This window comes from Eleutherodactylus coqui, chromosome 6 (assembly GCF_035609145.1).
Source record: "Eleutherodactylus coqui strain aEleCoq1 chromosome 6, aEleCoq1.hap1, whole genome shotgun sequence".
NCBI lineage: Eukaryota > Metazoa > Chordata > Amphibia > Anura > Eleutherodactylidae > Eleutherodactylus > Eleutherodactylus coqui.
Genome location: NC_089842.1, coordinates 84,169,388 through 84,195,550, shown reverse-complemented (window position 1 = coordinate 84,195,550; position 26,163 = coordinate 84,169,388). Strand labels below are relative to the sequence as shown.

Genomic DNA, 26,163 nt, shown 5'->3' with positions numbered 1-26,163 from the left:
GTGTGAGACATTGTAAGAGGATGGGGATTAATGGAGAGAAGGGTGGAATCATATATTTTGGCGTAGGGAAAAAATGGGGTACCTTGGGTGAAAGGGTCCCAGCATAGGTGTAGCGTCAGGGGTCGCAGTGGCAACTTGGCCCCTGAGCTCAGGAGGGCCCAGAGGCCGCCCTCTGCCATATGCATATGCACATTCAGTGCATTACTGGCTTGTTGCTCTGTCTGCCGCACCGCACCGATCATGCAGCAGGCAGAGCGGCCAGCCTGGGAGGAAGCAGAGAAGAGCAGGCGGGGGGAGGAGGAGGGATGCAGCCACACGGGCCAGCAGGGCATAGTGGTGATGTAATCATGTGCTGTCCCTGCTACTGCTGATCGGAAGCTGCTTTGTCTGCCTGTCCTGCTGCTACCACATGGAGGAGAAGTGGTCCGGGCCTCGGGGTATGTGTATATATGTCTGTCTGTCTATCTGTCTGTCTGTCAATCTATCTATCTCCAGTCTCTCTATCTATCTATCTCACCTCATATCTGTCAGTCTGTCTGTCTGGCTACAGCTGGTATAAATTATACATCTCCCTGTGTATATTGTATATAATTTTACACTTTACACACAATTAAAAAACACATCAAAACCACAGGCAGTTTCTAATAGTGTCTGCAGTTCCTTAATAACGTTTGTTGTCTTTAAATGTCGCATGAAGTTTTTTTTTGTGATTTTCTTAATTGTGGTTCTAAAGTACAACAAAAACATGAACCACCCTAAGGCCGCTCTCACACGTACATTCAGAAAATGCAGCTTGAAATCATGGCAATTTTACTGGAATTTTGAGCTGTGTTTTTCAACACATGGTACAGCGTTTGACAGCGCTTCTTAATGCACCCCATCATTGTGATAGGTGATGAGATGTGTTAAAAAAACACACGAAAATGCAAAAATAGAACAGACAGTTCTCGAAAATCGCGGCGTTAGGAACACTGCATTCGAGCGCAGGTTTGAATAATCCCATTATAATCAATGGGAGTATTGTACTGTGGTTAGTACGGCGCTCGGGACACCGCGATAAAAGCGGTAAAAAACAGTGTGTGTGTGAGAGTGACCTGCTGGGCTACAAACAAATTTTCTTGTAGTGCAGGAAATGCATCATGTTTGGAAAGATTACGCTGAAGGGCTAGATTATATATGCAGCACGATCTAGGTATGGGTATGGGGGAGTGTGGGGTGGAGGCCCGGGGGAAAGCCCTGAGCTGAACTTTTGCACCCGGGCCCCTGAGCCTTTAGGTACGCCCCTGGGTCCCAGTACATTGCTACTGTGTTTCCCTGAAAATAAGACACTGTCTTATATTAATTTTTGCCCCAAAAGAGGCACAGTGCTTTATTTTCAGGGGGTGTCTTAAAACTCACCTAGCTGGTGGTGTCTGGGGTCCTTCCCGCTGGGCTGCGGTGCTCTGGCAATCTTCCGTGTAGTCCTCGGCGCTAAGAGGACATTCTCAATGAGCTAATCACAGCCATTCAATGATGCAATTCAATCAATCCCTGTGATTGGTTAAGGAACACCGCCTCAGCCAATCAGAGCCGGCGCTTGATGGTCCAATCACAGCAATCTCTTGCGGAAAGTGGGGTATTCAAGCGCTGAAGACTACACAGAAGCCCGCTGGGACTCAGTGTGACCCGGCTGCCACCTGCTAGGTGAGGTTTTTTTCCATGTAGTGTATTAAGGGCTTATTTTGGGGGGAGAGCTTATATTTTAAGCCCCCCCCCCCCCCACTTCCCCCTGAAAATCAGGGAAGGGCTTATTATCTGTGTAGGTTCTATTTTGGGGGAAACATGGTAGCATGGGGATTTTATACTATGCCAGTTCACCTTTTGGTATTGTACAGAATGTCTATGAAATGTGAGAAATACTCATCATTTCATAGTTTGTTGACTCTTTTTGGACATTCTATGGATTGCCTAAACATTCTATACAATGACTCATTTCACACATTGCCCCTAACATAAACTCTATGATAAAATATATGCTGTGAACCGCCCTATTGGTGACATCAGGAGAATTATAGCTGTCATTGCTACGTTTTCAGTTTATATTTGATGTGTGAAAGGTATTTACCTTTCCTTTCTCCCTCTGCCTGAATTCCAAGAACACCTCACTAGGTAGGACAGGGGTGGGGGGGACCCCTATTCTATAGATACATTCACTGAAAACGGCCATATACTTACTAACACAGGGGGGCAAACGTGCACCACCTCAACATGCAGGCAGCCAAAACTGCCAAAAGAGGGAGCCAACTCACACCTGTGGAGGACACTGATAAGACAGCCACTCACACAACCTCTTAGTATGGAGGGGGGTGGCTGCTTGATGTTTACTCCAGCACAGTGTAGATACAAAGTGTCAGTCCATTCTGGTATATGTAGTGCACCATGCAGACTAGCAACCTATTAATGACGCCATAATACTTCGGCGGGCTGCGCTGCACTTCAAAGTGAACAACATTGGTACTGTCACCCAGGGCTCCCCCAGCATTTTAAATGCCGCATAATACATAATAAATGCTTGAAATGTTTATTTCTCTTTCAATTTTAATTATAGTAAAAAAAACTTCCAGATTTATTGTAGAGTTTTAAAGACTTTTGTATATTATATTCTCTTCAAAGTGTAAATAAGGAAATAAAAAAGGCCTTCAACCCTTTCCAATCCACTGTCTGACGTCTAAAGACATTTGGATTGAAGGCTGTACAGCTTCCGATGTCGTAAGACGTCAAACAGGGTATTCTTACTGTATATTACTGGCTGCTCTGTTGTCAGGGGCCTCTCTGGCATGTCACATACCGCAGTACTGTCTCTAGCCAGCAGATGGTGCCATTGTAAAATGGCAGAACGAGAAAGCCCCCTAGGAAACCCTGAAGCAAAAATTGGATTGCAAAGGGTTAAGTAATTACAATCTAAAACCCAAAAATTTCAACTAGATGCTCTCAGGTGACAAAATAAATGTTTTCCTTTGTAACCCACACTGTCTATCCCTGTATATAAATGGATGCATTGTAATTTTAAAAAATTAAGTACCACGTTTTTATAGAGCATGAAGATATGGCTCAAGCTCCAGCAAAGAGATACAGAGAGAGGCTCAAATGTTTAACTCAAGACACTTCTGAAAAAACCTTCAGCTAAAATATTCTTAAATAAGAATTAAAACTGACCAAAAAGATAAATATCACATGCTGTTCATAAAAAAAAATTACTATTGTTAACCCCTAGATAGATGGCAGGAGAGGAAGACAATAGTGGAACGGCAATATAAAATACATTCCTTGTAAAAAAAAAATTAAAAATCAAGCACTTAGAAAGAGTTTCCGCTTTGCTGAAAAACACGGCATGAAGTTGCATCTCCTGTACATTGCTGTCTGTGTACGGTCTTCTGGCTTTTGTTCAATTCCCAATCAATGTTATAAAGACTTGTATAAAGGGTCTGGGGTTTGGTAGCACTCCCTCATGCAGACCGGCTGTGGTGCAGTGTCCCAGAGTCCCGACGTCCCAGACTCTATAGGTATCAAAAATAAATGGTTTGGACAGCAAAATCTTGTATTTTGAATGCACGTAAAAATTTATTTTTCAGTCCAGATGTTCCCATAAGCTAATTATGGGAACATCTGGACTGGCAAATACATTTTTACGTGTATTCAAAATACAAGTGTGTGCTGTCCAAACCATTTATTTTTGTATAAAGGGTCTGACATTGATTTGCAGAAATACTGTCATTCAATAGGTGGCGCTGCAGAGGTATTGTTCTATCTTACCAATTTGCATATATTTCCCAGAGAAGCTTGCATTGACTTATAGGTCTCCTAACTCACCTTGTCGATGGCCTCCTTAAGGAGAGATGATACCCTTCCCGACACAGACCAGTATAGCGCATACTGCAATTTTCTTCACACAGACTGATGGTGTCAGATCTGAATAGACTAATTGGCTGTGATGGGTCTGTGTACTGTCTACTAAATACATCGACCTGGACAGCTGTATGTGTATGATTTTCTGGCTTTTGGGCAATTCCCAATCATTGTTATATAGATTTCTATAAAGGGTCTGGCATTGATTTGCAGGAATGCTGACATCCAATAAGTGGCGTTGCAGAGGTATTGTTCTATCTTTCTTATTTGCATACTGGTCTCTATCACGGACTAGAATTGGACATGCAATGTTCTCTGACTGTAAATATCAAGCAGCATACACACGTGTGTCTGTGTGCTCTCCGATGCAAGTTGTGCTTGAGATTCTTGGGAGCAGCTCGCATACATCTGTGTGAATGGGCTCTTGGAGCAGCTTGACACACAGTGTAAATGCTGTGGATTTTTCACAGCTGAATCTGCTGTGGAAATCTACAGCATTTACAGTACAAGCCATGTGGAGAAGATAATATAAATACGGCACCAGAACCAAGCTCAGTACATAGTAGCAGCTCCAAATCGAAGATCAATAAAGGGATAAACTGTAAAGTCAAGTTAGCCCCTGTTAGTTAAGTTTATTCGACCTAATAGGACTTGAACTATGGTAAAGTATGATGGGAGTTGTCAGTTCACAAACAGGAATTCTACTACCCATCATCACTCTACAGACAATACAGTGATTACAAGTCTGATCAGACGGCCAGTGGCAGAATAAAAAGCGACATTCTGATATGTGACTCACAAGTCATCTCTAATTAGCATTGTCGTTTTCTTCTCCATCCACTCCAGACCAACATGATAACTTCTCTTAGACACAACTTGTCTCTTCAGAGGTTGCCATACAGATGTCTTTGGCTCTTTGCTTTTTCATATCCTTAATCCCTATGTTAAGATAAACTAATAATAATGTCAAACATGACTTCCCTTAAATACTGTATTAGAGTACAACTCACAGTTCCCCCTGAGGAATCGACAACATGCCGCACTGACCCCCTGTAATAATGTCCCATATAGTAACCATAATGTTCCCTTTAGTAAAAGACATAATGTCCCCTACAAGAATAGCCAGTTTCCTGTAGTAGCCATAATGTCTCCCTGTAGTAATAAATAGCAATATTGATCTTCTGTAGTAATAATTAGCCATAATGTCCCTCTGTAGTAGTAAATAGGCATAATGTCCCATTTAGTAATAGCTATACGGCCTCCTGTAGTACCCCGTTTCCCTGAAAATAAGACATACGCTGAAAATAAGACATAGCATAATTTTCCAGGATTTTTGAGGATGCAAAATGATTTTTAAGGCTTTTTGAGGATGCCTGAAATATAAGCCCTACTCCAAAATTAAGCCCTGCTAACAGTTAATTAAAAAAAGTCAATTTAAATAGTGTCCAGGCAGCTATACATGTAAAAAAGTTAAACCTTTTTTGAACAAAAATTAATATAAGACACTGTCTTATTTTGGGGGAAACACGGTAGTAGCCATAATGTAGAAATAAATTGGCATAATATTCCCTTTAAAAATAACCATACTGCCCTTTCAGTAAGACCTATTATGTCCCGTTTAGGAATAGCTATAATGTCCTCTGTAGTAATAGCAGTACTGTCACCTATTGTAGCATTAATATCCCCTTCCATAGTAGTCATAATGTCCTCCTATAGTAATAAACAGCCATATTGTTCTTTTGTAGTAATAGCCATAATGTCCCCCTATAGTAATAAATCGGCATAATGTCTTTTTTAGTAATAGCCATAGTGTCCCCTCTAGTAGCCATACTATCCCCTTTAGTAGCTATAATGTCCCCTTCAGTAGTAGTCATATTATCCCCTGTAATAGTCATAACATGCCTTTTAGTAATAGCCATAACGTCCCATTCAGTAGTAGCCATAATATCCCCTGCAGTACCTATAATGTCCCGCATATTAAAATAATAAACTTACCTCTCTCATGGTGCCTTCCATCCTCTGCTTAGCTTCTTCTGGTTGACGTTTTGTGGAAGGATGCAGGCAATGTAATAACTAGAGATGAGCGAACGTGTTCGTCCGAGCTTGATATTCGTGCGAATATTAGGGTGTTCGGGATGTTCGTTATTCGTAACGAACACCATGCGGTGTTCGGGTTACTTTCACTTCCTTCCCTGAGACGTTAGCGCGCTTTTCTGGCCAATTGAAAGACAGGGAAGGCATTACAACTTCCCCCTGTGTTGTTCCAGCCCTATACCACCCCCCTGCTGTGAGTGGCTGGGGTGATCAGGTGTCCGCCGAATATAAAAGTCGGCCCCTCCCGCGGCTCGCCTCAGATGCCGTGTGAGTTAGATGAGGGACAGTGCTGTTTGTACCGGAGCTGCTGTAGGGAAAGAATTGGTAGTTAGTGTAGGCTTCAAGACCCCCCAAAGGTCCTTATTAGGGCCACTGATAGCTGTGTGTTGGCTGCTGTTAGCAGTGGCAATTTTTTTTTTCTCAAAATCGCCTCTGCAGAGCGTTGCACCCGGCATTAGGGACAGAAGTGCTGCATAGGCAGGGAGAGTGTTAGGAGTGAGTGTAGCCTTCAAGAACCTCAACGGTCCTTTCTAGGGCCATATTTAACCGTGTGCAGTACTGTGCTGGCTGCTGTTAGCTGTGCTGCATTTTTTTTTTCTTCTCAAAATCGCCTCTACAGAGCATTGCACCCTCCATTGATACTGCAGGGAAAGAATTGTGTAGGCAGGGCCACAACACAGTTATTATTCATTGAATATACGCAGTGCTGCCTTTTGGTGGAAAAAAACTGAAAATAATTCTATTTGTCCTGCCTCTGTCCGTCCTAAGGGCGGTGGACACGTGTCGGCTGCGTGTGCAACGTTTAAAAATCAGACGCACCCAGCTACGTTTTACTCCTGGCTTCGCCATTTGCTTTCCTTAATTGGGAAAAAAAATACCTGCTCTGCCAGAGTTAATAACTCTGCTACCCTCACGTTCTGTGACACATTAGCAGGGACACAGCACAGTTATTAAACTTCTCATGTTCATTGAATATACGCAGTGCTGCCTTTTGGTGGAAAAAAACTGAAAATAATTCTATTTGTCCTGCCTCTGTCCGTCCTAAGGGCGGTGGACACGTGTCGGCTGCGTGTGCAACGTTTAAAAATCAGACGCACCCAGCTACGTTTTACTCCTGGCTTCGCCATTTGCTTTCCTTAATTGGGAAAAAAAATACCTGCTCTGCCAGAGTTAATAACTCTGCTACCCTCACGTTCTGTGCCACATTAGCAGGGCCACAGCACAGTTATTAAACTTCTCATGTTCATTGAATATACGCAGTGCTGCCTTTTGGTGGAAAAAAACTGAAAATAATTCTATTTGTCCTGCCTCTGTCCGTCCTAAGGGCGGTGGACACGTGTCGGCTGCGTGTGCAACGTTTAAAAATCAGACGCACCCAGCTACGTTTTACTCCTGGCTTCGCCATTTGCTTTCCTTAATTGGGAAAAAAAATACCTGCTCTGCCAGAGTTAATAACTCTGCTACCCTCACGTTCTGTGACACATTAGCAGGGCCACAGCACAGTTATTAAACATAGATTATTCATTCACTAGAGGCAGTGGGGCCTTTCGTTTTCAAAAAAGGGAAAAAATTATATTTGGCTGCAGTCTTGCGCAAATTTATTTCCTGCCTGTGAAATCAAATCACTGGTAATACAGCATGCTGAGGGGTAGGGGTAGGCCTAGAGGACGTGGACGCTGCCGAGGACGCGGAGGGCCAAGTCAGGGTGTGGGCACAGGCCGAGCTCCTGATCCAGGTGTGTCGCAGCCGACTGCTGCGCGATTAGGAGAGAGGCACGTTTCTGGCGTCCCCACATTCATCGCCCAATTAATGGGTCCACGCGGGAGACGGTTATTAGAAAATGAGCAGTGTGAGCAGGTCCTGTCCTGGATGGCAGAAAGTGCTTCGAGCAACCTATCGTCAACACGCAGTTCTGCGCTGTCCACTGCTGCAAATCCGAATCCTCTGTCTGCTGCTCCTCCTTCCTCCCAGCCTCCTCACTCCACTACAATGACACCTGCTCAGGAGCGGGAACACTCCCAGGAACTGTTCTCGAGCCCCTGCTTAGATTGGGCAGCAGCGGTTCCTCTCCCACCAGAGGAGTTTATCGTCACTGATGCCCAACCATTCGAAAGTTCCCGGGGTCCGGGGGAAGAGGCTGGGGACTTCCGCCAACTGTCTCAACAACTTTCTGTGGGTGAGGAGGACGATGACGATCAGACACAGTTGTCTTGCAGTGAGGTAGTAGTAAGGGCAGTAAGTCCGAGGGAGCAGCGCACAGAGGATTCGGAGGAAGAGCAGCAGGACGATGAGGTGACTGACCCCACCTGGTGTGCAACGCTTACTCAGGAGGACAGGTCTTCAGAGGGGAAGTCAAGGGCATCAGCAGGGCAGTTGCAAGAGGCAGTGCGGTGGCCAGGGGTAGAGGCAGGGCCAGACCGAATAATCCACCAACTGTTTCCCAAAGCGCCCCCTCGCGCCATGCCACCCTGCAGAGGCCGAGGTGCTCTAAGGTCTGGCAGTTTTTCACAGAGACGCCTGACGACCGACGAACAGTGGTGTGCAACCTTTGTCGCGCAAAGCTCAGCCGGGGAGCCAACACCAACAGCCTCACCACCACCACCATGCGCAGACATATGATGGCCAAGCACCCCACAAGGTGGGACGAAGGCCGTTCAGCGCCTCCGGTTTGCACCACTGCCTCTCCCCCTGTGCCCCAACCTGCCACTGAGATGCAACCCCCCTCTCAGGACACAGGCACTACCACCTCATGGCCTGCACCCACACCCTCATCTCCGCTGTCCTCGGCCCCATCCAGCAGTGTAGTTCAGCGCACCGTCCAGCCGTCGCTTGCGCAACTGTTGGAGCGCAAGCGCAAGTACGCCGCCACGCACCCGCACGCTCAAACGTTAACCGTCCGCATAGCAAAATTCATCAGCCTTGAGATGCTGCCGTATAGGGTTGTGGAAACGGAGTCCTTCAAAAGTATCATGGAGGCGGCGGCCCCGCGCTACTCAGTTCCCAGTCGCCACTACTTTTCCCGATGTGCCGTCCCAGCCCTGCACGACCACGTCTCCCGCAACATTGTACGCGCCCTCACCAACGCGGTTACTGCCACGGTCCACTTAACAACGGACACGTGGACAAGCACAGGCGGGCAGGGCCACTACATCTCCCTGACGGCACATTGGGTGAATTTAGTGGAGGCTGGGACAGAGTCAGAGCCTGGGACCGCTCACGTCCTACCCACCCCCAGAATTGCGGGCCCCAGCTCGGTGGTGGTATCTGCGGAGGTGTATGCTTCCTCCACTAAAGCACCCTCCTCCTCCTCCTCCTCCTCTGTCTCGCAATCAAGATGTGTTAGCAGCAGCATGTCGCCAGCAGTCGGTGTCGCGCGGTGTGGCAGCACAGCGGTGGGCAAGCTTCAGCAGGCCGTGCTGAAACTACTCAGCTTAGGCGATAAGAGGCACACGGCCCACGAACTGCTGCAGGGTCTGACACAGCAGACCGACCGCTGGCTTGCGCCGCTGAGCCTCCAACAGGGCATGGTCGTGTGTGACAACGGCCGTAACCTGGTGGCGGCTCTGCAGCTCGGCAGCCTCACGCACGTGCCATGCCTGGCCCACGTCTTTAATTTGGTGGTTCAGCGCTTTCTGAAAAGCTACCCACGCTTGTCAGACCTGCTCGTAAAGGCGCGCCGGCTCTGCGCACATTTCCGCAAGTCCCACACGGACGCTGCCACCCTGCGCACCCTGCAACATCGGTTTCATCTGCCAGTGCACCGACTGCTGTGCGACGTGCCCACACGGTGGAACTCTACGCTCCACATGTTGGCCAGGCTCTATGAACAACGTAGAGCTATAGTCGAATACCAACTCCAACATGGGCGGCGCAGTGGGAGTCAGCCTCCTCAATTCCTTTCAGAAGAGTGGGCCTGGTTGGCAGACATCTGCCATGTCCTTGGTAATTTTGAGGAGTCTACCCAGGTGGTGAGCGGCGATGCTACAATCATTAGCGTCACCATTCATCTGCTATGCATCTTGAGAAATTCCCTGCAAACCATAAAGGCAGCTGCTTTGCGCTCGGAAACGGGGGCGGGGGAAGACAGTATGCCGCTGGATAGTCAGGGCACCCTCCTGTCTATTTCTCAGCGCGTACAGGAGGAGGAGGAGGAGCATGAGGAGGATGGGAGGAGGGGGAAGAGACAGCTTGGCCCGCTGCTGACGGTACACCGGCTGATTGCCTGTCATCCTTTCAGCGTGTATGGCCTGCGGAGGAGGAGGAGGAGGAGGATACTGAAAGTGATCTTCCTAGTGAAGACAGCCATGTGTTGCGTACTGGTACCCTGGCACACATGGCTGACTTCATGTTAGGATGCCTTTCTCGTGACCCTCGCGTTGCACGCATTCTGGCCACAACGGATTACTGGGTGTACACACTGCTCGACCCACGCTATAAGGAGAACCTGCCCACTCTCATTCCCGAAGAGGAAAGGGGTTCGAGAGTGTTGCTATACCACAGGACCCTTGCGGACAAGCTGATGGTAAAATTCCCAGCCGACAGCGCTAGTGGCAGAAGGCGCAGTACCGAGGGCAAGGTAGCAGGGGAGGTGCGGAGATCGAGCAGCATGTACATCCCAGGCAGTGCAACAGTCTTTAAGGGCCTGGACAGCTTTATGGCTCCCCACCAAGACTGTGTCACCGCTCCCCAGTCAAGGCTGAGTCGGCGGGAGCACTGTAAAAGGATGGTGAGGGAGTACGTAGCCGATCGCACGACCATCCTCGGTGACGCCTCTGCCCCCTACAACTACTGGGTGTCGAAGCTGGACACGTGGCCTGAACTAGCGCTGTATGCCCTGGAGGTGCTTGCTTGTCCTGCGGCTAGCGTCTTGTCGGAGAGGGTGTTTAGTGCGGCTGGGGGAATCATCACAGATAAGCGTAGCCGCTTGTCAACCGACAGTGCCGACAGGCTAACACTCATCAAGATGAACAAAGGCTGGATTTCCCCAGACTTCTGTTCTCCACCAGCGGACAGCAGCGATACGTAAGCAATACGTAGGCTGCACCCACGGATGGAAGCTACGTTCTCTCTCACCATCCAAAACGGGGACATTTCTGCTTCATCAATCTGTGTCTAATATTCCTCCTCCTCCTGCTCCTCCTCCTGAAACCTCACGTAATCACGCTGAACGGGCAATTTTTCTTAGGGCCACAAGGCTCACTCAAATAATTTTTCTGAACAATTTTTATAAGTTTCAATGCGCTTAAAAGCGTTGGAACTGTAACTTGAACCAATTTTTCGTTACACTGGGCTGCCTCCAGGCCTAGTTACCACTTAAGCCACATTAACCAAAGCGATTAATGGGTTTCACCTGCCCTCTTGGCTGGCCATGGCCAATTTTTGGGATGTACATTAGTACTGTTGATACAGCAATTTTTGTGGGCCCTCGCCTACAGTGTAATCAAATTAATTTTTAGCCCACCTGCATTCCAGCTGACGTTACCTCAGCTGTGTTGGGCAATGCAATGGGATATTTCTATGTACTGCCGGTGGCTTCCTGGCACCCACCCAGGCAGTGGGTCCACAGGGAATTATAAATGCATCTGTTTCCACTTGTAAAGAACCCCAGTCTGACTGGGGCATGCAGTGTGGGCCGAAGCCCACCTGTATTACGCACGACATTACTACCTCAGCTGTGTTGGGCAATGCAATGGGATATTTCTATGTACCGCTGGTGGCTTCCTGGCACCCACCCAGGCAGTGGGTCCACAGGGAGTTTAACCTACATGTGTCCACTTGTAAAGAACCCCAGTCTGACTGGGGCATGCAGTGTGGACCGAAGCCCACCTGTATTACGCACGGCATTACTACCTCAGCTGTGTTGGGCAATGCAATGGGATATTTTTGTGTACCGCCGGTGGGTTCCAGGGAGCCACCCATGCTGTAGGTGCACACGGAGTGTAACCTACATGTGTCCACTTGTAAAGAACCCCAGTCTGACTGGGGCATGCAGTGTGGGCCGAAGCCCACCTGTATTACGCACGACATTACTACCTCAGCTGTGTTGGGCAATGCAATGGGATATTTTTGTGTACCGCCGGTGGGTTCCAGGGAGCCACCCATGCTGTCGGTCGACAGGGACTTCACAATAGGGAGTTGTACCTGCCTGTGTCTATGAATTAAAAAGCCCGGTCTAACTGGGGCATGCAGACACCTTGACAGAATGAATAGTGTGTGGCACATAGGTTCCCCATTGCTATGCCCACGTGTGCAGCTCCTGATGGCGGGGGCACAGGATTCTATTTCTCATTGCTTCTGTACAGCATTGTGGGCTATCGCCCCGCCCCTTTTAAAGAGGGTCGCTGCCTAGCCGTGCCAACCCTGTGCAGTGTGTGCCTGCGGTCCCTCGTCATGGCAGACGCACTTCTAAATAGGCATGAGGGTGGTGTGGCATGAGGGCAGCTGAAGGCTGCGCAGGGACACTTTGGTGTGCGCTGTGGGGGGGAGGGGGGGGGGCGGTTGGGCAGCATGTAACCCAGTAGAAGTGGCAGTGGAGTGTCATGCAGGCGGTGATTGTGCTTTGTTGGAGGTAGTGTGGTGCTTAGCAAAGGTATGCCATGCTAATGATGGCTTTTCAGAAGTAAAAGTTGTTGGGAGGGGGGGGGGGCCCACTCTTGCTGGTATTCTGGCTTAATAGTGGGACCTGTGAACTTGAGATGCAGCCCAACACGTAGCCCCTCGCCTGCCCTATCCGTTGCTGTGTCGTTCCCATCACTTTCTTGAATTGGCCAGATTTTCACACATGAAAACCTTAGCGAGCATCGGCGAAATCCAAAAATGCTCTGGTCGCCCATTGACTTCAATGGGGTTCGTTATTCGAAACGAACCCTCGAACATCGCGGGAAGTTCGTTTCGAATAACGAACACCCGAACATTTTGGTGTTCGCTCATCTCTAGTAATAACACTTGCGTCACATAGAAGGTTCCGAGCAGTGGTGCATGGATCTCTCGTGACTTCCAGCACTTGCGCTGCGTCTTGTATCTGCGTCTTGAAGACGCGGATACAATTAACTACAGATTCAGCCGTAGGGGACTACCAGGCAGTGTCGGCAGCCCACAAAGCCCAGGAAGCAGCATAGTCCATTGGGAATCTGCCCGGTTGAGCAGATTGCCAATCTGGCCTTTTAGCGCCCCTTCATTTCAGTGGAGTGATGTGTCCTGTGCAGTCACACAGATCGCACATCCCAAAGGCTGGCCCTTTTTAGATACCCCTACCAACAGAATAGATTGTGTTTTATTAGCATGTCACGTAAGCCATTGCTATGTAAGATGCAGACTCTTGGAGATGTCAGCCAAAGTTTGCAATGGGAACTACACGCTATTAAATATGTGGTTATGCCGCTGCACACAAGCCATCCATCATGAAGTGCAATGCGTCAGCCCATTTACAATGATGTCAGTGGACAGCTGAACAATGGAGACTGTTCTATGGAGTGACAAATTATGCTACTCCATCTCTATTCAGATGGACGTACCTGGGTGTGGAGAATGCTTGGAGAATACCTTTTGCCTAGTGTACTGTGCCAACAGTTAAGTACGCGGAGATTCTGTTACTGTGTGGGGATGTTTTATTTGACATCATCTCAGTCTCAGTTGGTTGTAGTAGCAATGACCACGAATACGGAGATGTACCTTGACGTTCTAGTCAATAATGTGCTGCTGACAATGTGGCAATATTCTGTAAATGGTCAGAAACCCTTCCGACAAGACAAGGCGCCTTGTCACAAATCCAATGCTGTTTTTCGTTGGTTTGAGGATATGGATGTTCCACAATTGGACTGACCTGAACCCTACTGAACATCTTTGGGATAAACTGCAACATTGGGTCAGGAAATATGAACAGTGACCATCTTCTTTGAGAGAACTCATCAGATATTTGTAGGACGAATGCAGGGAAATACCAGCTGAAGTGTATCAGACTTACTAGAAAGTATGCCATGGAGAGTATCCGATGTTATTAGGGCTAAAGGAGCTCTACTAAGTATTAACATATGGAAATAAATACCACTTTTGATTCTTGCTCAGGTGTCCTTTTGGTAGTATAGTGTATTTCAATTTGCAATGAGAGACCCTGAGGAACCCTTTATTATCAATTAGGGGGAAACATGTCAGAATATAGTTTTTGATTATATGGAGGACAATTGATATTGATAACTTTTTTTATAGTGATGAGTCTTTGGATTTTAGGAACGCTCTTTTTAGGGTAAGCACCCTGCTATTAGGTAGGAGCATTGCAGAACTATAATAGGTTTATCCAAAAATCCTATTTTCTTCTTCTTCCTATGTTCATCTGTATCCTTTGTGGGATATGGGGATATTTGGTGTTCTTTCTGAGTATTTTGCAACATTTCTGCAATTGCGTTCTGTGAAGCATTTCCAGCAGTGCCACACTTGTGGACCATATTATGTACCACTTTAAATGAATATTGTATGGTGCTTTTCCCCTATTGTTTGTCTCCTTTGCCATGTATTTACGAGTTAAGGCCAGCTGCACACAAACAGGTCAGATTTTACATGCGGGAGCCCGCATCAGAATCCAACCTTGTGCCCGGCTGGCGTCCGTGCAGAACTCTATTTCTCATTGCAGATAATCCAGACGGCTCACTGTCGGATATGCGCGGTACAGTTTTTGTTTTTGTAATCCCGTGCGGGCACTAGGCAATTACGCGGAGTCCGCAACCTTTTTGCAATGTCAATTGCGGAAGGGCCACTGGTCGGTCGGCTTCCATTGACTTCAGTACAGGCCGTCCGTGCGAATCCATGCAAAAAAAGAACATGCTGCAATTTTTTTCCTATGAGCGGAAATCGCAATCATTGTCCGCTTATGTGAACGAACATGCAAATGTTCTATTTTTGCTAATGGATGCGGAATGCCGTGGATTGTCCACGCAGGTGACGATCACAGATTCCGCAATCCACATCCGGCCATGTGCAGTAGCTCTTGGTTATAAACAAAGTGTGAGATGTATGTTTGTATCAGAGTCTTAACTTTCATTTGATAATATATTTTATGAGATTTTCTTTTTACAGAAATGTTTTAGCAGCTAAATAGCCTGATGAACGGTCGATAATAAGCACCCGAAAGCTCACTATAACATCATGTATTTTTGTTAGCCATTAAAAGGTATCATATCTACAAGATTACTTGGTTTCTCTCACTGAGAAAAATCACACTTTGCTCTACTGGCTAACATGGCACCAAACCTTTTTTTTTCTTCACATGACTTTTGATTAAACTCGGCTGCATGGGTTAATTCCTGTAACCTGCACCCTCTGTTAATTTTGTCATGCGTTTTAACTACTATTTATACTTATAGCTAAAGCCATTTTACCTTGCAACTTTTTATTTGGCCTGTAATAACGCCACTCTGTCACAAGGTGGCACAACATAGTTTCTAGTATGAAAATCTGCCTTGAAGTGCTAAAAGAAAAAATATCCTTATACGATGTTAGCTGGCAGATAGAAAAGAAGAAAAGTGAGAGTCTTTGGTTGTTGATACCTTTAAATGGTTAACTGAAACAATGATGACAAATATTACGTTTTCAAGACTTCTTAGGTCTCTTCATCAAGCAAGCTTGAAAAAGTCACATATGAGGGCATTCATTAAAGATTTCCCCTGACTCACTTCTATTTATCGCAGAATGCTGAAACTGCACATGTGTAATAATATAAGGGTCTATAGCAGTGGCGAAACTTGAAGCTTCCGGGCCCCAATGCAAAACCAGTAACAGGGCCCCCAACTATAAAGCTTTATTCATAGTACTAGGTTCCCTATATTGAGAAGAGAGGCCTTATGGGCCCCCTAAGGCTCCTGGGCCCGGGTGCAGCCGCATCCCCTGCATCCTCTATAGTTACGTCCCTGGTCTATAGGTTATGTGCCAATTTGCAAGTCTGAACTAATAACAGTCTTTCTTTTACAGGTGGTGAAATGGTGCGAGGTGTAATAATGGACCCAGTGGCATACAGAGTCATCAAGTTCCTTTACTTGAAAGGCTGCACACCAAGGGAGACGTTCGATGAGATGAGAGAGGTTTATGGGGAGGATTCCCCATCATATGATGTAGTTAAGAACTAGCATAGTCAATTCATATGTGGTCAGACTTAGGTGGAAAAAGCTCCAATTCCAGGACGACCCCACTCCGCTATTGATGAACACACCATCCAGCAAGTGGAGGCTGCCATTTTGGAAAATCGACGCATAAGCATTCGTGACCTAGCCCAAAATGTCAAGATTAGTGTGGGGTCCGTGGAAAAAATCATCCAAGACTATCTTCATATACATAAGGTAGCCCTTCGTTGGGTTTCCCAGCTGCTCACACCTTTCCAAAAGCAGGAATGAGTCGAATGTTCCCAGGCTCTTTTTACAATGTGCCAAGCAAAGCAGTAGGACTTTTTCGACAGACTGAACACACAGGATGAATGCTGGGTCCATCACTATGATCTCGAGCCTAAAGTCCAGTCAATGCAATGGAAGTATCCAAAGAAGGCACGTGCCCAACCCTCAGCAGGCAAGGTCATGCTCACAGTGTTTTGGGATGAGCATGGAGTAGTCCTGATGGGTTTCCTAGTAAAGGGTACCATGATTACTGGTGCATACTATGCTTCGTTGCTGCAGAAATTGTGGGTGGCCATCAAAACCAAGAGACGTGGCATGCTCACAAAGATGTCCACCTTCTGCAAGACAATGCCCCAGTTCACAACTCACATGTTGCCCGGATAGAAGCACACTGCTGCGGGTATGAAATTCTACCGCATCCCTCATATTCACCCAACCTCGCACCATCCACCTATTTCCAACAATTAAGTTATTTTTAATGGGCAAACATTTTCCAGATGATGAGACTTTGATTTCCGAAGTCACAATGTGGCTTTTTGAGCAACCTGTCGACTTCTACAAGCGAGGTGTCTACAGTTGCATAAAGAAATGTAAGAAGTGCGTGTTCCTTGGTGGCACGTATTTAGAGAAGGACTAATAACTGTGCCAAATTTTATTGCTCTCAGTCCACAAGAAGTAATCACTGTGACAGTAGGGTTCTTTTTAAACTTAATTATTTACACTGGGAAGAGCCCACTAACTAATTTTAAACATAAAATATAACTTTTATTCACTGTTAAAAATTGAGCTCACTGACAAACATACACAGATATATATCAATCTAAATGATCAATTTACGATCAGTAAAGTATCAACACTGTAGTTCCAATATTAATAGATTCTGTTGGTGGACAAAAAGTATATAAATTATGCACGATCAACTTGTTTTTGTGTATCGTGCAGAAATTAATTTAATTTCTGCACGATACACAAAAACAAGTTGATCGTGCATAATTTATATACTTTTTGTCCACCAACAGAATCTATTAATATTGGAACTACAGTGTTGATACTTTACTGATCGTAAATTGATCATTTAGATTGATATATATCTGTGTATGTTTGTCAGTGAGCTCAATTTTTAACAGAGTGAATAAAAGTTATATTTTATGTTTAAAATTAGTTAGTGGGCTCTTCCCAGTGTAAACAGTCCACAAGAAGTGGGTCAGGGGAAATCTTTAATGAGCACCCCTCTTATTTGTATACAAAGGGACATAGGAATAGTGCAGTGAATATTTCTATGTGCTTTTGTGTAGAAACAGTGTATGTGATTCTTCAGAGTTTGTGTTAAACCAAGTCTGATGAAGAGACCTAAGTAAGCTTGTTATTTGTTACCATCTTTTCAGTTAACCATTAGGCCTCCCTCACACAGGCGTTTGCAGAAGCGCAGTGTTTTTCAATGCTGAGTTCACTGCAGTTTCAGCAGCCCCTGCATGCGTTTTAACAGCTTTTTGGCTGCGTTTATTTAGCGCAGCTAAAAACACAGCCAAGAAAGCTGAAAACAAAAAAAAAAACAATACTCATCAAGCAGCCACTGTCCAGGTCTCTCACGCTGCTCTCCGAAGCTCCGGGCAGGCTTTGAAGACCCCGCCTCCAGCAAGAGATTGTTCTGATTGGTTCTTCAAGCGCTGGCTCAGCTAATCAACCATTCATTGAATCGCTGTGATTGGTTCATCGAGCGCTGGCTCTGATTGGCTGAGCCAGCACTTGATGAACCAATCAGAGCAATCTCTTGCTGTAGGTGGGGATTTCAATCCCTATTACCAATAAGAGATGCTTTGTCCGCGCTGACAAGTGCAGGGAAGCCTGCCCAGAGCTCCGGAGAGCAGCTGGAGGGACCCGGATGGCACCTGCTAAGGGAGTATTTCATTTGTTACCATCTAGTGTAGCTAGGGCTGATTTTCAGAGTAGATTTAATATTTCAAGCACCCCCTCTCCCCAAAAAAATCAGGGTGCGTTTAACGCTGCCAAAAAAGAGCTACCAAGTTGTGCCGTGTTTTCAGCAGGGCTGAAACCAATCCCCACTCATTTAAATGGGTGACAAACAGCTGGAGACGGCCAAAAATAGAACATATATCTCTTTTGTTTTGTGAGCAGCCCTATTGAAATGAATGGGAGCATTGTACAGCGTTTAGCGCAGCGCTAAACGCTGTACAAAAACGCCTATTTGAGGAAGGCCTTAGTCTCTCTTAGCTTTTCTTATAACACTAAACATACAAATGCAGCTTTGTCAAATACATTACTTAAAAATAATAGTATTTTTCCTTAAGATGTAAAATGAAAGTTTTAGGTAAATGCCCAGAGCGGATGTTGCCCAGATTTCATGAACTCCAAAATTGCACATCTGTCTAGCCAAGCACTGGTAGATTTCTTAGCATTGGATAACTAGACAGAGTTTGCCATTCATGACTCTGTGAAAGCTCAGTGAGCACTCTTGTTGATCTGTATGCACGGAAAACCTAGGTGCCTCAAGTATAAGCCGGCAACCCCCGCAGTGATTTTCGGGGAAGGACTTTAAATATAAGCTCTTCCCTGAAAATCAACCCTAGTTGTAGTAAAAAAAATTTAAAAAAATCTATACTTGCCTCTCCGCCGCTGCCAGGGCTCAGGCGCATATAGCTGCTTGGGTCCCATCACTGTAATGAAGTTCTTTCAGCAGGCAGGGATTTAAAATCCCTACCTGCTGAAAGGGCTGCACGTGGTTGGCTGAGCGCTCAGCCAATCACAGGCAGCGCTCAGCCTTTCATTGAATGACAGCTGAGCACTGCCTGTGATTGGTTACAGTGCTCAGCCAATCACAGGCAGCGCTCGGCCATTCAATCAATTTACCCATGTGGTGGATTCACTGCCCTATTTTTTTTCCTTCCGCTACTAACATTATTTGTGCTGCGTTTTTTCCCTGACATAAAGGGCTATTTTTTATATCTTTTTTCATTGACTTTTTTCCTGTATTTTAGTCTTATTTTAGTCGTTTTGTTTTAAACATTTTGACAAATAATTTGTATAGTCTTGGATTAAAATGGCAACGGCTTGGTTGGCGTTGGAGGTTGTAATTACACTAGAAAACAGCATTTTTGCATGTAATGTGTGATACATCAATTCTTTTGGGTGTAGAATCCGAATCTGTCTTTAAAAATGATGTGTCACGTAAGGTTTTTATGTAATTTAGATTTTTCAACTTTTTAAAAGGGTTTTTGTGTTTGTGCTCTCCTTTTCTGGTGAATTACGTATATAAAAATTAAGCTAAACTGTTCATTTGTATGTGATATACAGTGGATGAAGTTCTAAAAATGGTCACTACAGAATACTGTAGTTGTGCGGGAAGGGCACCAGCTTTAACCTATAGAGGTTCTACTGTATAGTGTGTGTTGTAACTTGCATGAAGCACTTCTCTTCATTGCTACCTCAGCGTATCAGTATTTTTTACGTTTCTGTTACCCCAGTTTGTGTTTATCTGTGTTTTTTGTGCTCCCTGTGTGAGCTAGTGAAACGTTCTGACATATCAGAGTTATAGTTAGTACTATCGCAACTGGTAAACTTCGTTGGGAAAACCACCCTGACAAATTCTGTTATGTGTAAAAGAATTCAATTTAGTTAAAAAGACTTTGAAACTGTATTTTGATTGTGCTTTTGGGGATCAGGATAAAAGCTTTGCACCTCATATTGCTTGCATCAGCTGCACAACTACTCTAACAGAATGGATAAAAAAGGAAAGCACTGAGCCATACCGTTTGCTGTTCCACTGGTGTGGTGTGGATGCAAGACCGGTAGAAGAGTGCAACCCTGAATCTCATGACAGATCACCTCTTCTCATAGAACAGAAGGAACTGAGTGATTTGGATTGTTGTTTATTTTTGATACTGGAGGCAATTAACCCTTTCCAATCCACTGTCTGACACCTTTAGACATTCTGTTTGAAGGCTGTATAGCTCCGATGTCAGAAGACATCCGGCAGGGTATTCTTACTGTATATTACTGGCCGCTCTGTCATCGGGGGCCTCTCCAGCATGTCCCATACTGCAGTACTGGCTCTAGCCAGCAGATGGCGCCATTGTATAATGGCAGAAAGAGAAATCCCCCTAGGAAACCTTGAATCCAAAATTGAATTGCAAAGGGTTAAACATAAATGTGTGGCAGATATGCTGTGATTTAAAAGTTGGAGCACTGCTTACAGGTTTACATTTTTTACATTCGCACCTTGATTTCTTCCCGGAAAATGTGCGTGCCTTCAGTAATAAACGGGGCGAATGCTTTCACCAAGATATCCTTAGTATAGAGCATTGTTATTAAGGACACTGAGATGATGGGGGATTACTGTTGGCTTCCGGTTAGGGAGACTAATGAAACACCATACAAGAGAAAAGCTTCAGCATTTTATTTTCCCAAACCAAATCAGTTTGTATGTTGCCATATGTAAATCTTAGTGCTTTTGTTCGCCTCACGTTCACAAATACATTACCAGAAAAACATTTGTTCTGAGCGTAATTTTTAAAAAAATGTAAAACCAGTCAATATTTGCCAATAGTGTGTTGTTGTCTCTGTATTAGTACTGCCTATCTCAGAAATGTGACATGATAGATAGAATCTGATTCTTCCACTGAATTCAGCACTCTAAAATTAGGCGCATCCAGCTATTTGCAAACCATATACAGAGAAAAAGTTAATATTTGTTCACTAGTGTTATTTTTTTTATATCTTTGCCCCTCATGACATCATATAAGACCTCTGGGGGTCATTCACATTGTCTTTTTTTTTTTATTTCACACTTATCACTGTAGCTGGGGCATCCATAGGAGCCAAGTTACAAGGGAAAGCATCTCCCTGTTGTGATAATAGCCACTAGCAGATGTGATCTGGGTCTGCTGGGACCCTGCAACTCTGCCATGGCATGGGGCACCCAGCGCTCACGTGATTGTTGAGTCGAATAGCAGAAGTAACACTTCTACTTCCTCCCTTCACTACATCACCCTCATTGAGTGCTATGTAGCCTCAGGAGCCTTGGATGTTAATCACAGCCAAGGATCCAACCTGCTTCTGCTAAATTACATCAGATTAAAGCCCAGGACCAAGCACCGTAAATTTATGGTGCTTGGTCCTTAAAGGGGTTGTCCCGCGCCGAAACGGGTTGTTTTTTTTTGCATAGGCCCCCCGTTCAGCGCAGGACAAACCCAAGGGATGTGTTGAAATTAAAAAAAAAATTTTACTTACCCGAATCCCCTCTCTGCAACTTCTTCCTTCTTTTCCTCCAAGATGGCCACCGGGATCTTCACCCACGATGCACCGCGGGTCTTCTCCCATGGTGCACTGTGGGCTCTGTGCGGTCCATTGCCGATTCCAGCCTCCTGATTGGCTGAAATCGGCACACGTGATGGGGCGGAGCTACGCGTTGATGCGTAGAAGGGGCGGAGCCAGAACGCCGCTCGTGCCCGGACCGACCAGAAGGGAGAAGACCCTTCTGCGCAAGCGCGTCTAATCGGGCGATTAGACGCTGAAATTAGAAGGCACCATGGAGACGGGGACGCCAGCGCAGGGAAGGTGAGTATATAACTTCTGTATGGCACATATTTCATGCACGATGTATATTACAAAGTGCATGTATATGGCCATACAGAAGTGTTTAACTTAACTTGTCATCGCGGGACAACCCCTTTAAGGCTTTAAAACTAAAAGAGACACAAATACACCAGATAGAATGACCAAAATCCAGAATTTATTTTTATAAAATGTACAGATTTATGCAAAATATAATTTTGATGGTCTAAAAATAAAGGATATAAACCACAAAGTATCATGTGACAAGTAATCCATTGTCCCACAGTTCTAGTTTTAAAGCTAAAAAGCACGATGCTCACCAGAATAAGACTATCTTAGTGGTATGGTTAGCAATTCTGAAAATGTGCCTGTTTTTTTTCCAAAGCCACTCATTTTTGGGGATTCCCAATCTTTTCATTGGACATTGACTTTACATGAGCAGCCGTTGATCGCTGGAGTAAAAAACAACCTATTCTCAAGATTGGGAGGCGGAACCTAATGCCCCACCACCAGTGAGACATGTCACTATCAACTATTTGGGTTGTCTGTGCCTTTGCTTACACTTATGGCTTTAGACGATAATTCCGAAAAAGATTTGGTTTTAACAATGGCCAGATCCTTGGGAAGGTGAAGGGAACAGATTGATCATTTCTGTAATAATATTTCAAAGGGAACTTGATGCAGAAATATCTCAGACCTTTTCTGCAGGATGTTTTGCCAAGGATATAGACACTTATACAGAATCATCCCATCAAAGTAAGGCCTAATGCCCATGGCTGGGTCGGATCCTGACCCGGCACCCCCCAGAGACCCTAGACTCACGCATGGTGCGCCAGCACTGGGCTGTGACGCAAATTCCCACGATACTCTGCATGCAGTGCCCACAGTGCAGAATATCGCGGGACGGACGGCTTCCATTGACTGCAATGGAAGCCGTCCATACGATTTTCCGCACAAAATAGAACATGCGACGATTCTCCCCTGTGAGCGGAAATTTGCAGATGATTTCCATTCATGGGCAGGGGAGAATCTTTTACAGAGCATGTCTATGGATGGTCTTTGCTGTGGAATTCATGGCAGGCATCAGGCTGTGAATTCCGCAGCGCTAATCCGTCCGTGGGCATTAGCCCTTAAGATAGAAGATTGCATTGGAGGCTATGTGGGAAAAAGAAAAACATTTCAATAATAGCACCGTGGAAAAATGTAACTTCATCTTCAGTCTGGAGACATGTTCATCTCACATCTTCTTTTAGTCAGTTTTAGTCACCTTAAGTCTCCTTCACTCGGGCAACACGACATCGCTGTGATAATATCGCAGCAGTATCGCATAGCTGGTCCATGCGATATCACTGCGTCTTCTCGCGGCAATACCATGATCTTATAGCGCTTCAAAGTCACACGACTTTGTAGCATCACATGTGAGGATTTTCGGGGGGGCTTGAAATATAAGCCCTACCCCGAAAATAAGCTGTAGTTGAAGAAGAGAGAAAAAAATCCACATACATCACCTTAGACGCGCTGTCAACCCGGCCGCATCTTCTCCCCAGGTCCCGGCACTGATCTTCTTTTCCTGTACTGGCCGGGGATTGAAAAATCCCCACCTTCTGGGAGCGCTGGCTATGATTGGCTGAAGCTTAGCCAATCACAGACAGCACTTGATGAATGGCTGTGATTGAACCAATCTGAGGATTCTGTATAAACTTACTTTGTTATGCAGAACTGCTTCCTTCCTGTTCGCAGTCTGGCACTGCCCAAGTCTTGGTCTTTACTATTATTTTGCTGTTCTACTTATTAACTATATGAATAGTGCAATGGGCTCGGAACTAAGAAGAACAGAGTTTAAAAAGTTTGTGATCAGTCATGTAGTATAAAGCAAGTAACGGTGGGGTCAGCAGCAATAGTCCTAGTTCAGTGTGTAGGTCGCAGGGCAGTGGTCTCCATCCTGTACTTTTCCAGTTGTTGCTAATGAGGTTTAAACTTTTTTGATATATAAATAAAGCTATTTTATAAACCTTGTTTATGTTGTGCACCATTTTTCCCTTCTCCAGATGCAGGCAGCAGTGTAAAGAATGGAGGTTTACTATAATTACTTCCAGGACTATTACCAATCAATGGTTGTGAGATACCATTGAAATAACCTGGTTTAGCCAATAATTATCTTTATTACCCCAGACTCTATTCTATGATACAGTTTCTGGCATGTGCTGGCAGTATTTTATCGTGAAGTGCTGTTCTAAATGCAGTTGGTTATGAGCCACTGCTCTCTGTTATCAGCCTGTCCTCTATTATCACTACTTACATGTTAATGTAAGATATTAGCAGCTGTTTTTGGAGGATTTTTCTTTTGTAATGTGTACTTTAGGTTTATTTGGTCCTCAAAAGAGCATTTCTCTTAAAATCACCAGTAAATATAAGCCCTTCATCTTTTGCGCTGATTTAATGGAAACAAGAGTGACACTCAGAATGGCAGCCAATACTGCAACCTTAGGGCGCCCACCCACTGGCGATTTTTTTTTCCCTGCGAAATTCGCAGCATTTTTTTCTCTGCAGGGGTCTATGGGACTTGTAATGTTAAAATCGCGATCGCGCCCTCAAGGTTGTCACTCAGCTTCACTGGAGTCCTGAATAAAAAAGTCCAACTATCTTGTTTCCCCGAAAATAAGACAGTGTCTTATATTAATTTTTGTTCAAAAATGTTTAACTTTTTTACATGTATAGCTGCCTGGACACTATTTAAATTGACTTTCTAAAATAACTGTTAGCAGGGCTTAATTTTGGAGTAGGGCTTATATTTCAAGCATCCTCAAAAAGCCTGAAAAATCATTTTGCATCCTCAAAAATTCTGGAAAATCATGCTATGTCTTATTTTCAGGGTATGTCATATTTTCAGGGAAACAGGGTAGTAATGTATATTACAGCGCCACACTGCTAAATAATATGGGTGATTTACCCTTAAGGAGTTAACACTGGATGGTAACCCCCTTGAAAGCAGCCATACTGGTTGTCACATATCCACAGCAACTGACTAGAAATTTTAACAACAAGGTACATAACTTAAAAGAGTTTAATTTACTAGTGATATCTTGATTTTAAGAGTATGATCTGTTTGAAAGTAGACCTAGGAATACTAATTGATGACCTATGCTAAGGATAGGCAATTAGTGATTATTCCTAGACTCTACCTTTAGAGACCATCACCATGATATCTACACAAAAAAATAAATAAAAAGAGCTAAACATTTTTGTGTGTAGTTTTACGGGCTCAGTCCAATTCTGAAAAGTTCTCATTGTATATATGCATCATCATAGTCTCATAAATCCCATCCCACTGTACAATAAACACAGACAGACAACTTTAATATCTAGTTTTACATTCTGGAAAAATGTCATTTTAAAATGCAGCTTGGTCCCAACTGCAGCCCATTATGTTATATAATAACCTTCTGATATTTGTCAAATGTAAAGATTTCAACTACAAGCTCGTTTTACAATCATTGTATGTACAACTTGTAGGTACAGAAGTCAACCTTGGCTCCACCTTTTTAACTAATTCCTTGTCTTGATTCCACTTTTTTTAACCAGTGTGCCACTTTGACTCCACCCTTTCAACCAAGGCCCCACGCTGGCTCCGCCTTATCTTGTCACCAACTCATAAACTAAGGTTCTTTTTTGCCAATATTTTCTACATCTCTAATGTAGATCTACAATAATAATCTCCCATTTTAAAATGATACATGTTCCATCTTGAGATTGACATAAAAGCTTATGATCCATGCTTCAAATGTGCAATATAAATTGTCAATGAAGGCCACCATTTGGCTACTTCTCTTTGAAGACATCATCAGTAGTTCTGAAGACTGGACAACTAAATAGAGTTCAACTAGTGCTAACCAGTCCTGTGATGGCTCCAAGCAGCCATAATTTGTTTTTCCCCTCAGCCCTTCGAATAATGAAGGAGGGGACGTTAAGTGGAAGACAATTTAGTGGTAAACAAAGTGACAGAGGAGTCCGAGAGCTTAAACAGGACTCTCCAAACACTTTAGTTTGTCTACGTCAGTGTGACAACTGCGGAGACTCTATAGCTGTCAATATCAAACGGCTGATCTCATCCAGTTTTTTGTCCAGTTGGTCGATCCTCTTCTCCAGGTTTTGGTGTGAAGAGCTAAAGTTGCAGTCAAGGTCGGTCATAATCATCTGCATCTGGAGAACAGAGCATATCATTGAAAGACACCCATAC

At 44.8% G+C, this 26,163-nt stretch overlaps 1 protein-coding gene across 2 annotated transcripts in view; it reads right to left on the bottom strand.

Moving 5' to 3' along the window:
- Positions 1–22,082: 22,082 nt before the first annotated feature.
- Positions 22,083–26,163, bottom strand: part of KCNN4 (potassium calcium-activated channel subfamily N member 4) — a 71,417-nt gene continuing 67,336 nt past the window's right edge. The window contains exons 8-9 of one of the 2 annotated variants that reach the window (XR_010793151.1): positions 24,222–26,126; positions 22,083–24,188 (exon numbers count right to left, since the gene is read on the bottom strand). Coding sequence is in view for 1 of the 2 variants with exons in the window: in XM_066607071.1 (XP_066463168.1) it covers positions 25,980–26,126 (147 nt within the window). In the remaining variant the exon portion in view is untranslated. Of the gene's footprint in view, positions 26,127–26,163 lie in introns of both variants that reach the window. The other variant, XM_066607071.1, reaches the window with a different exon arrangement.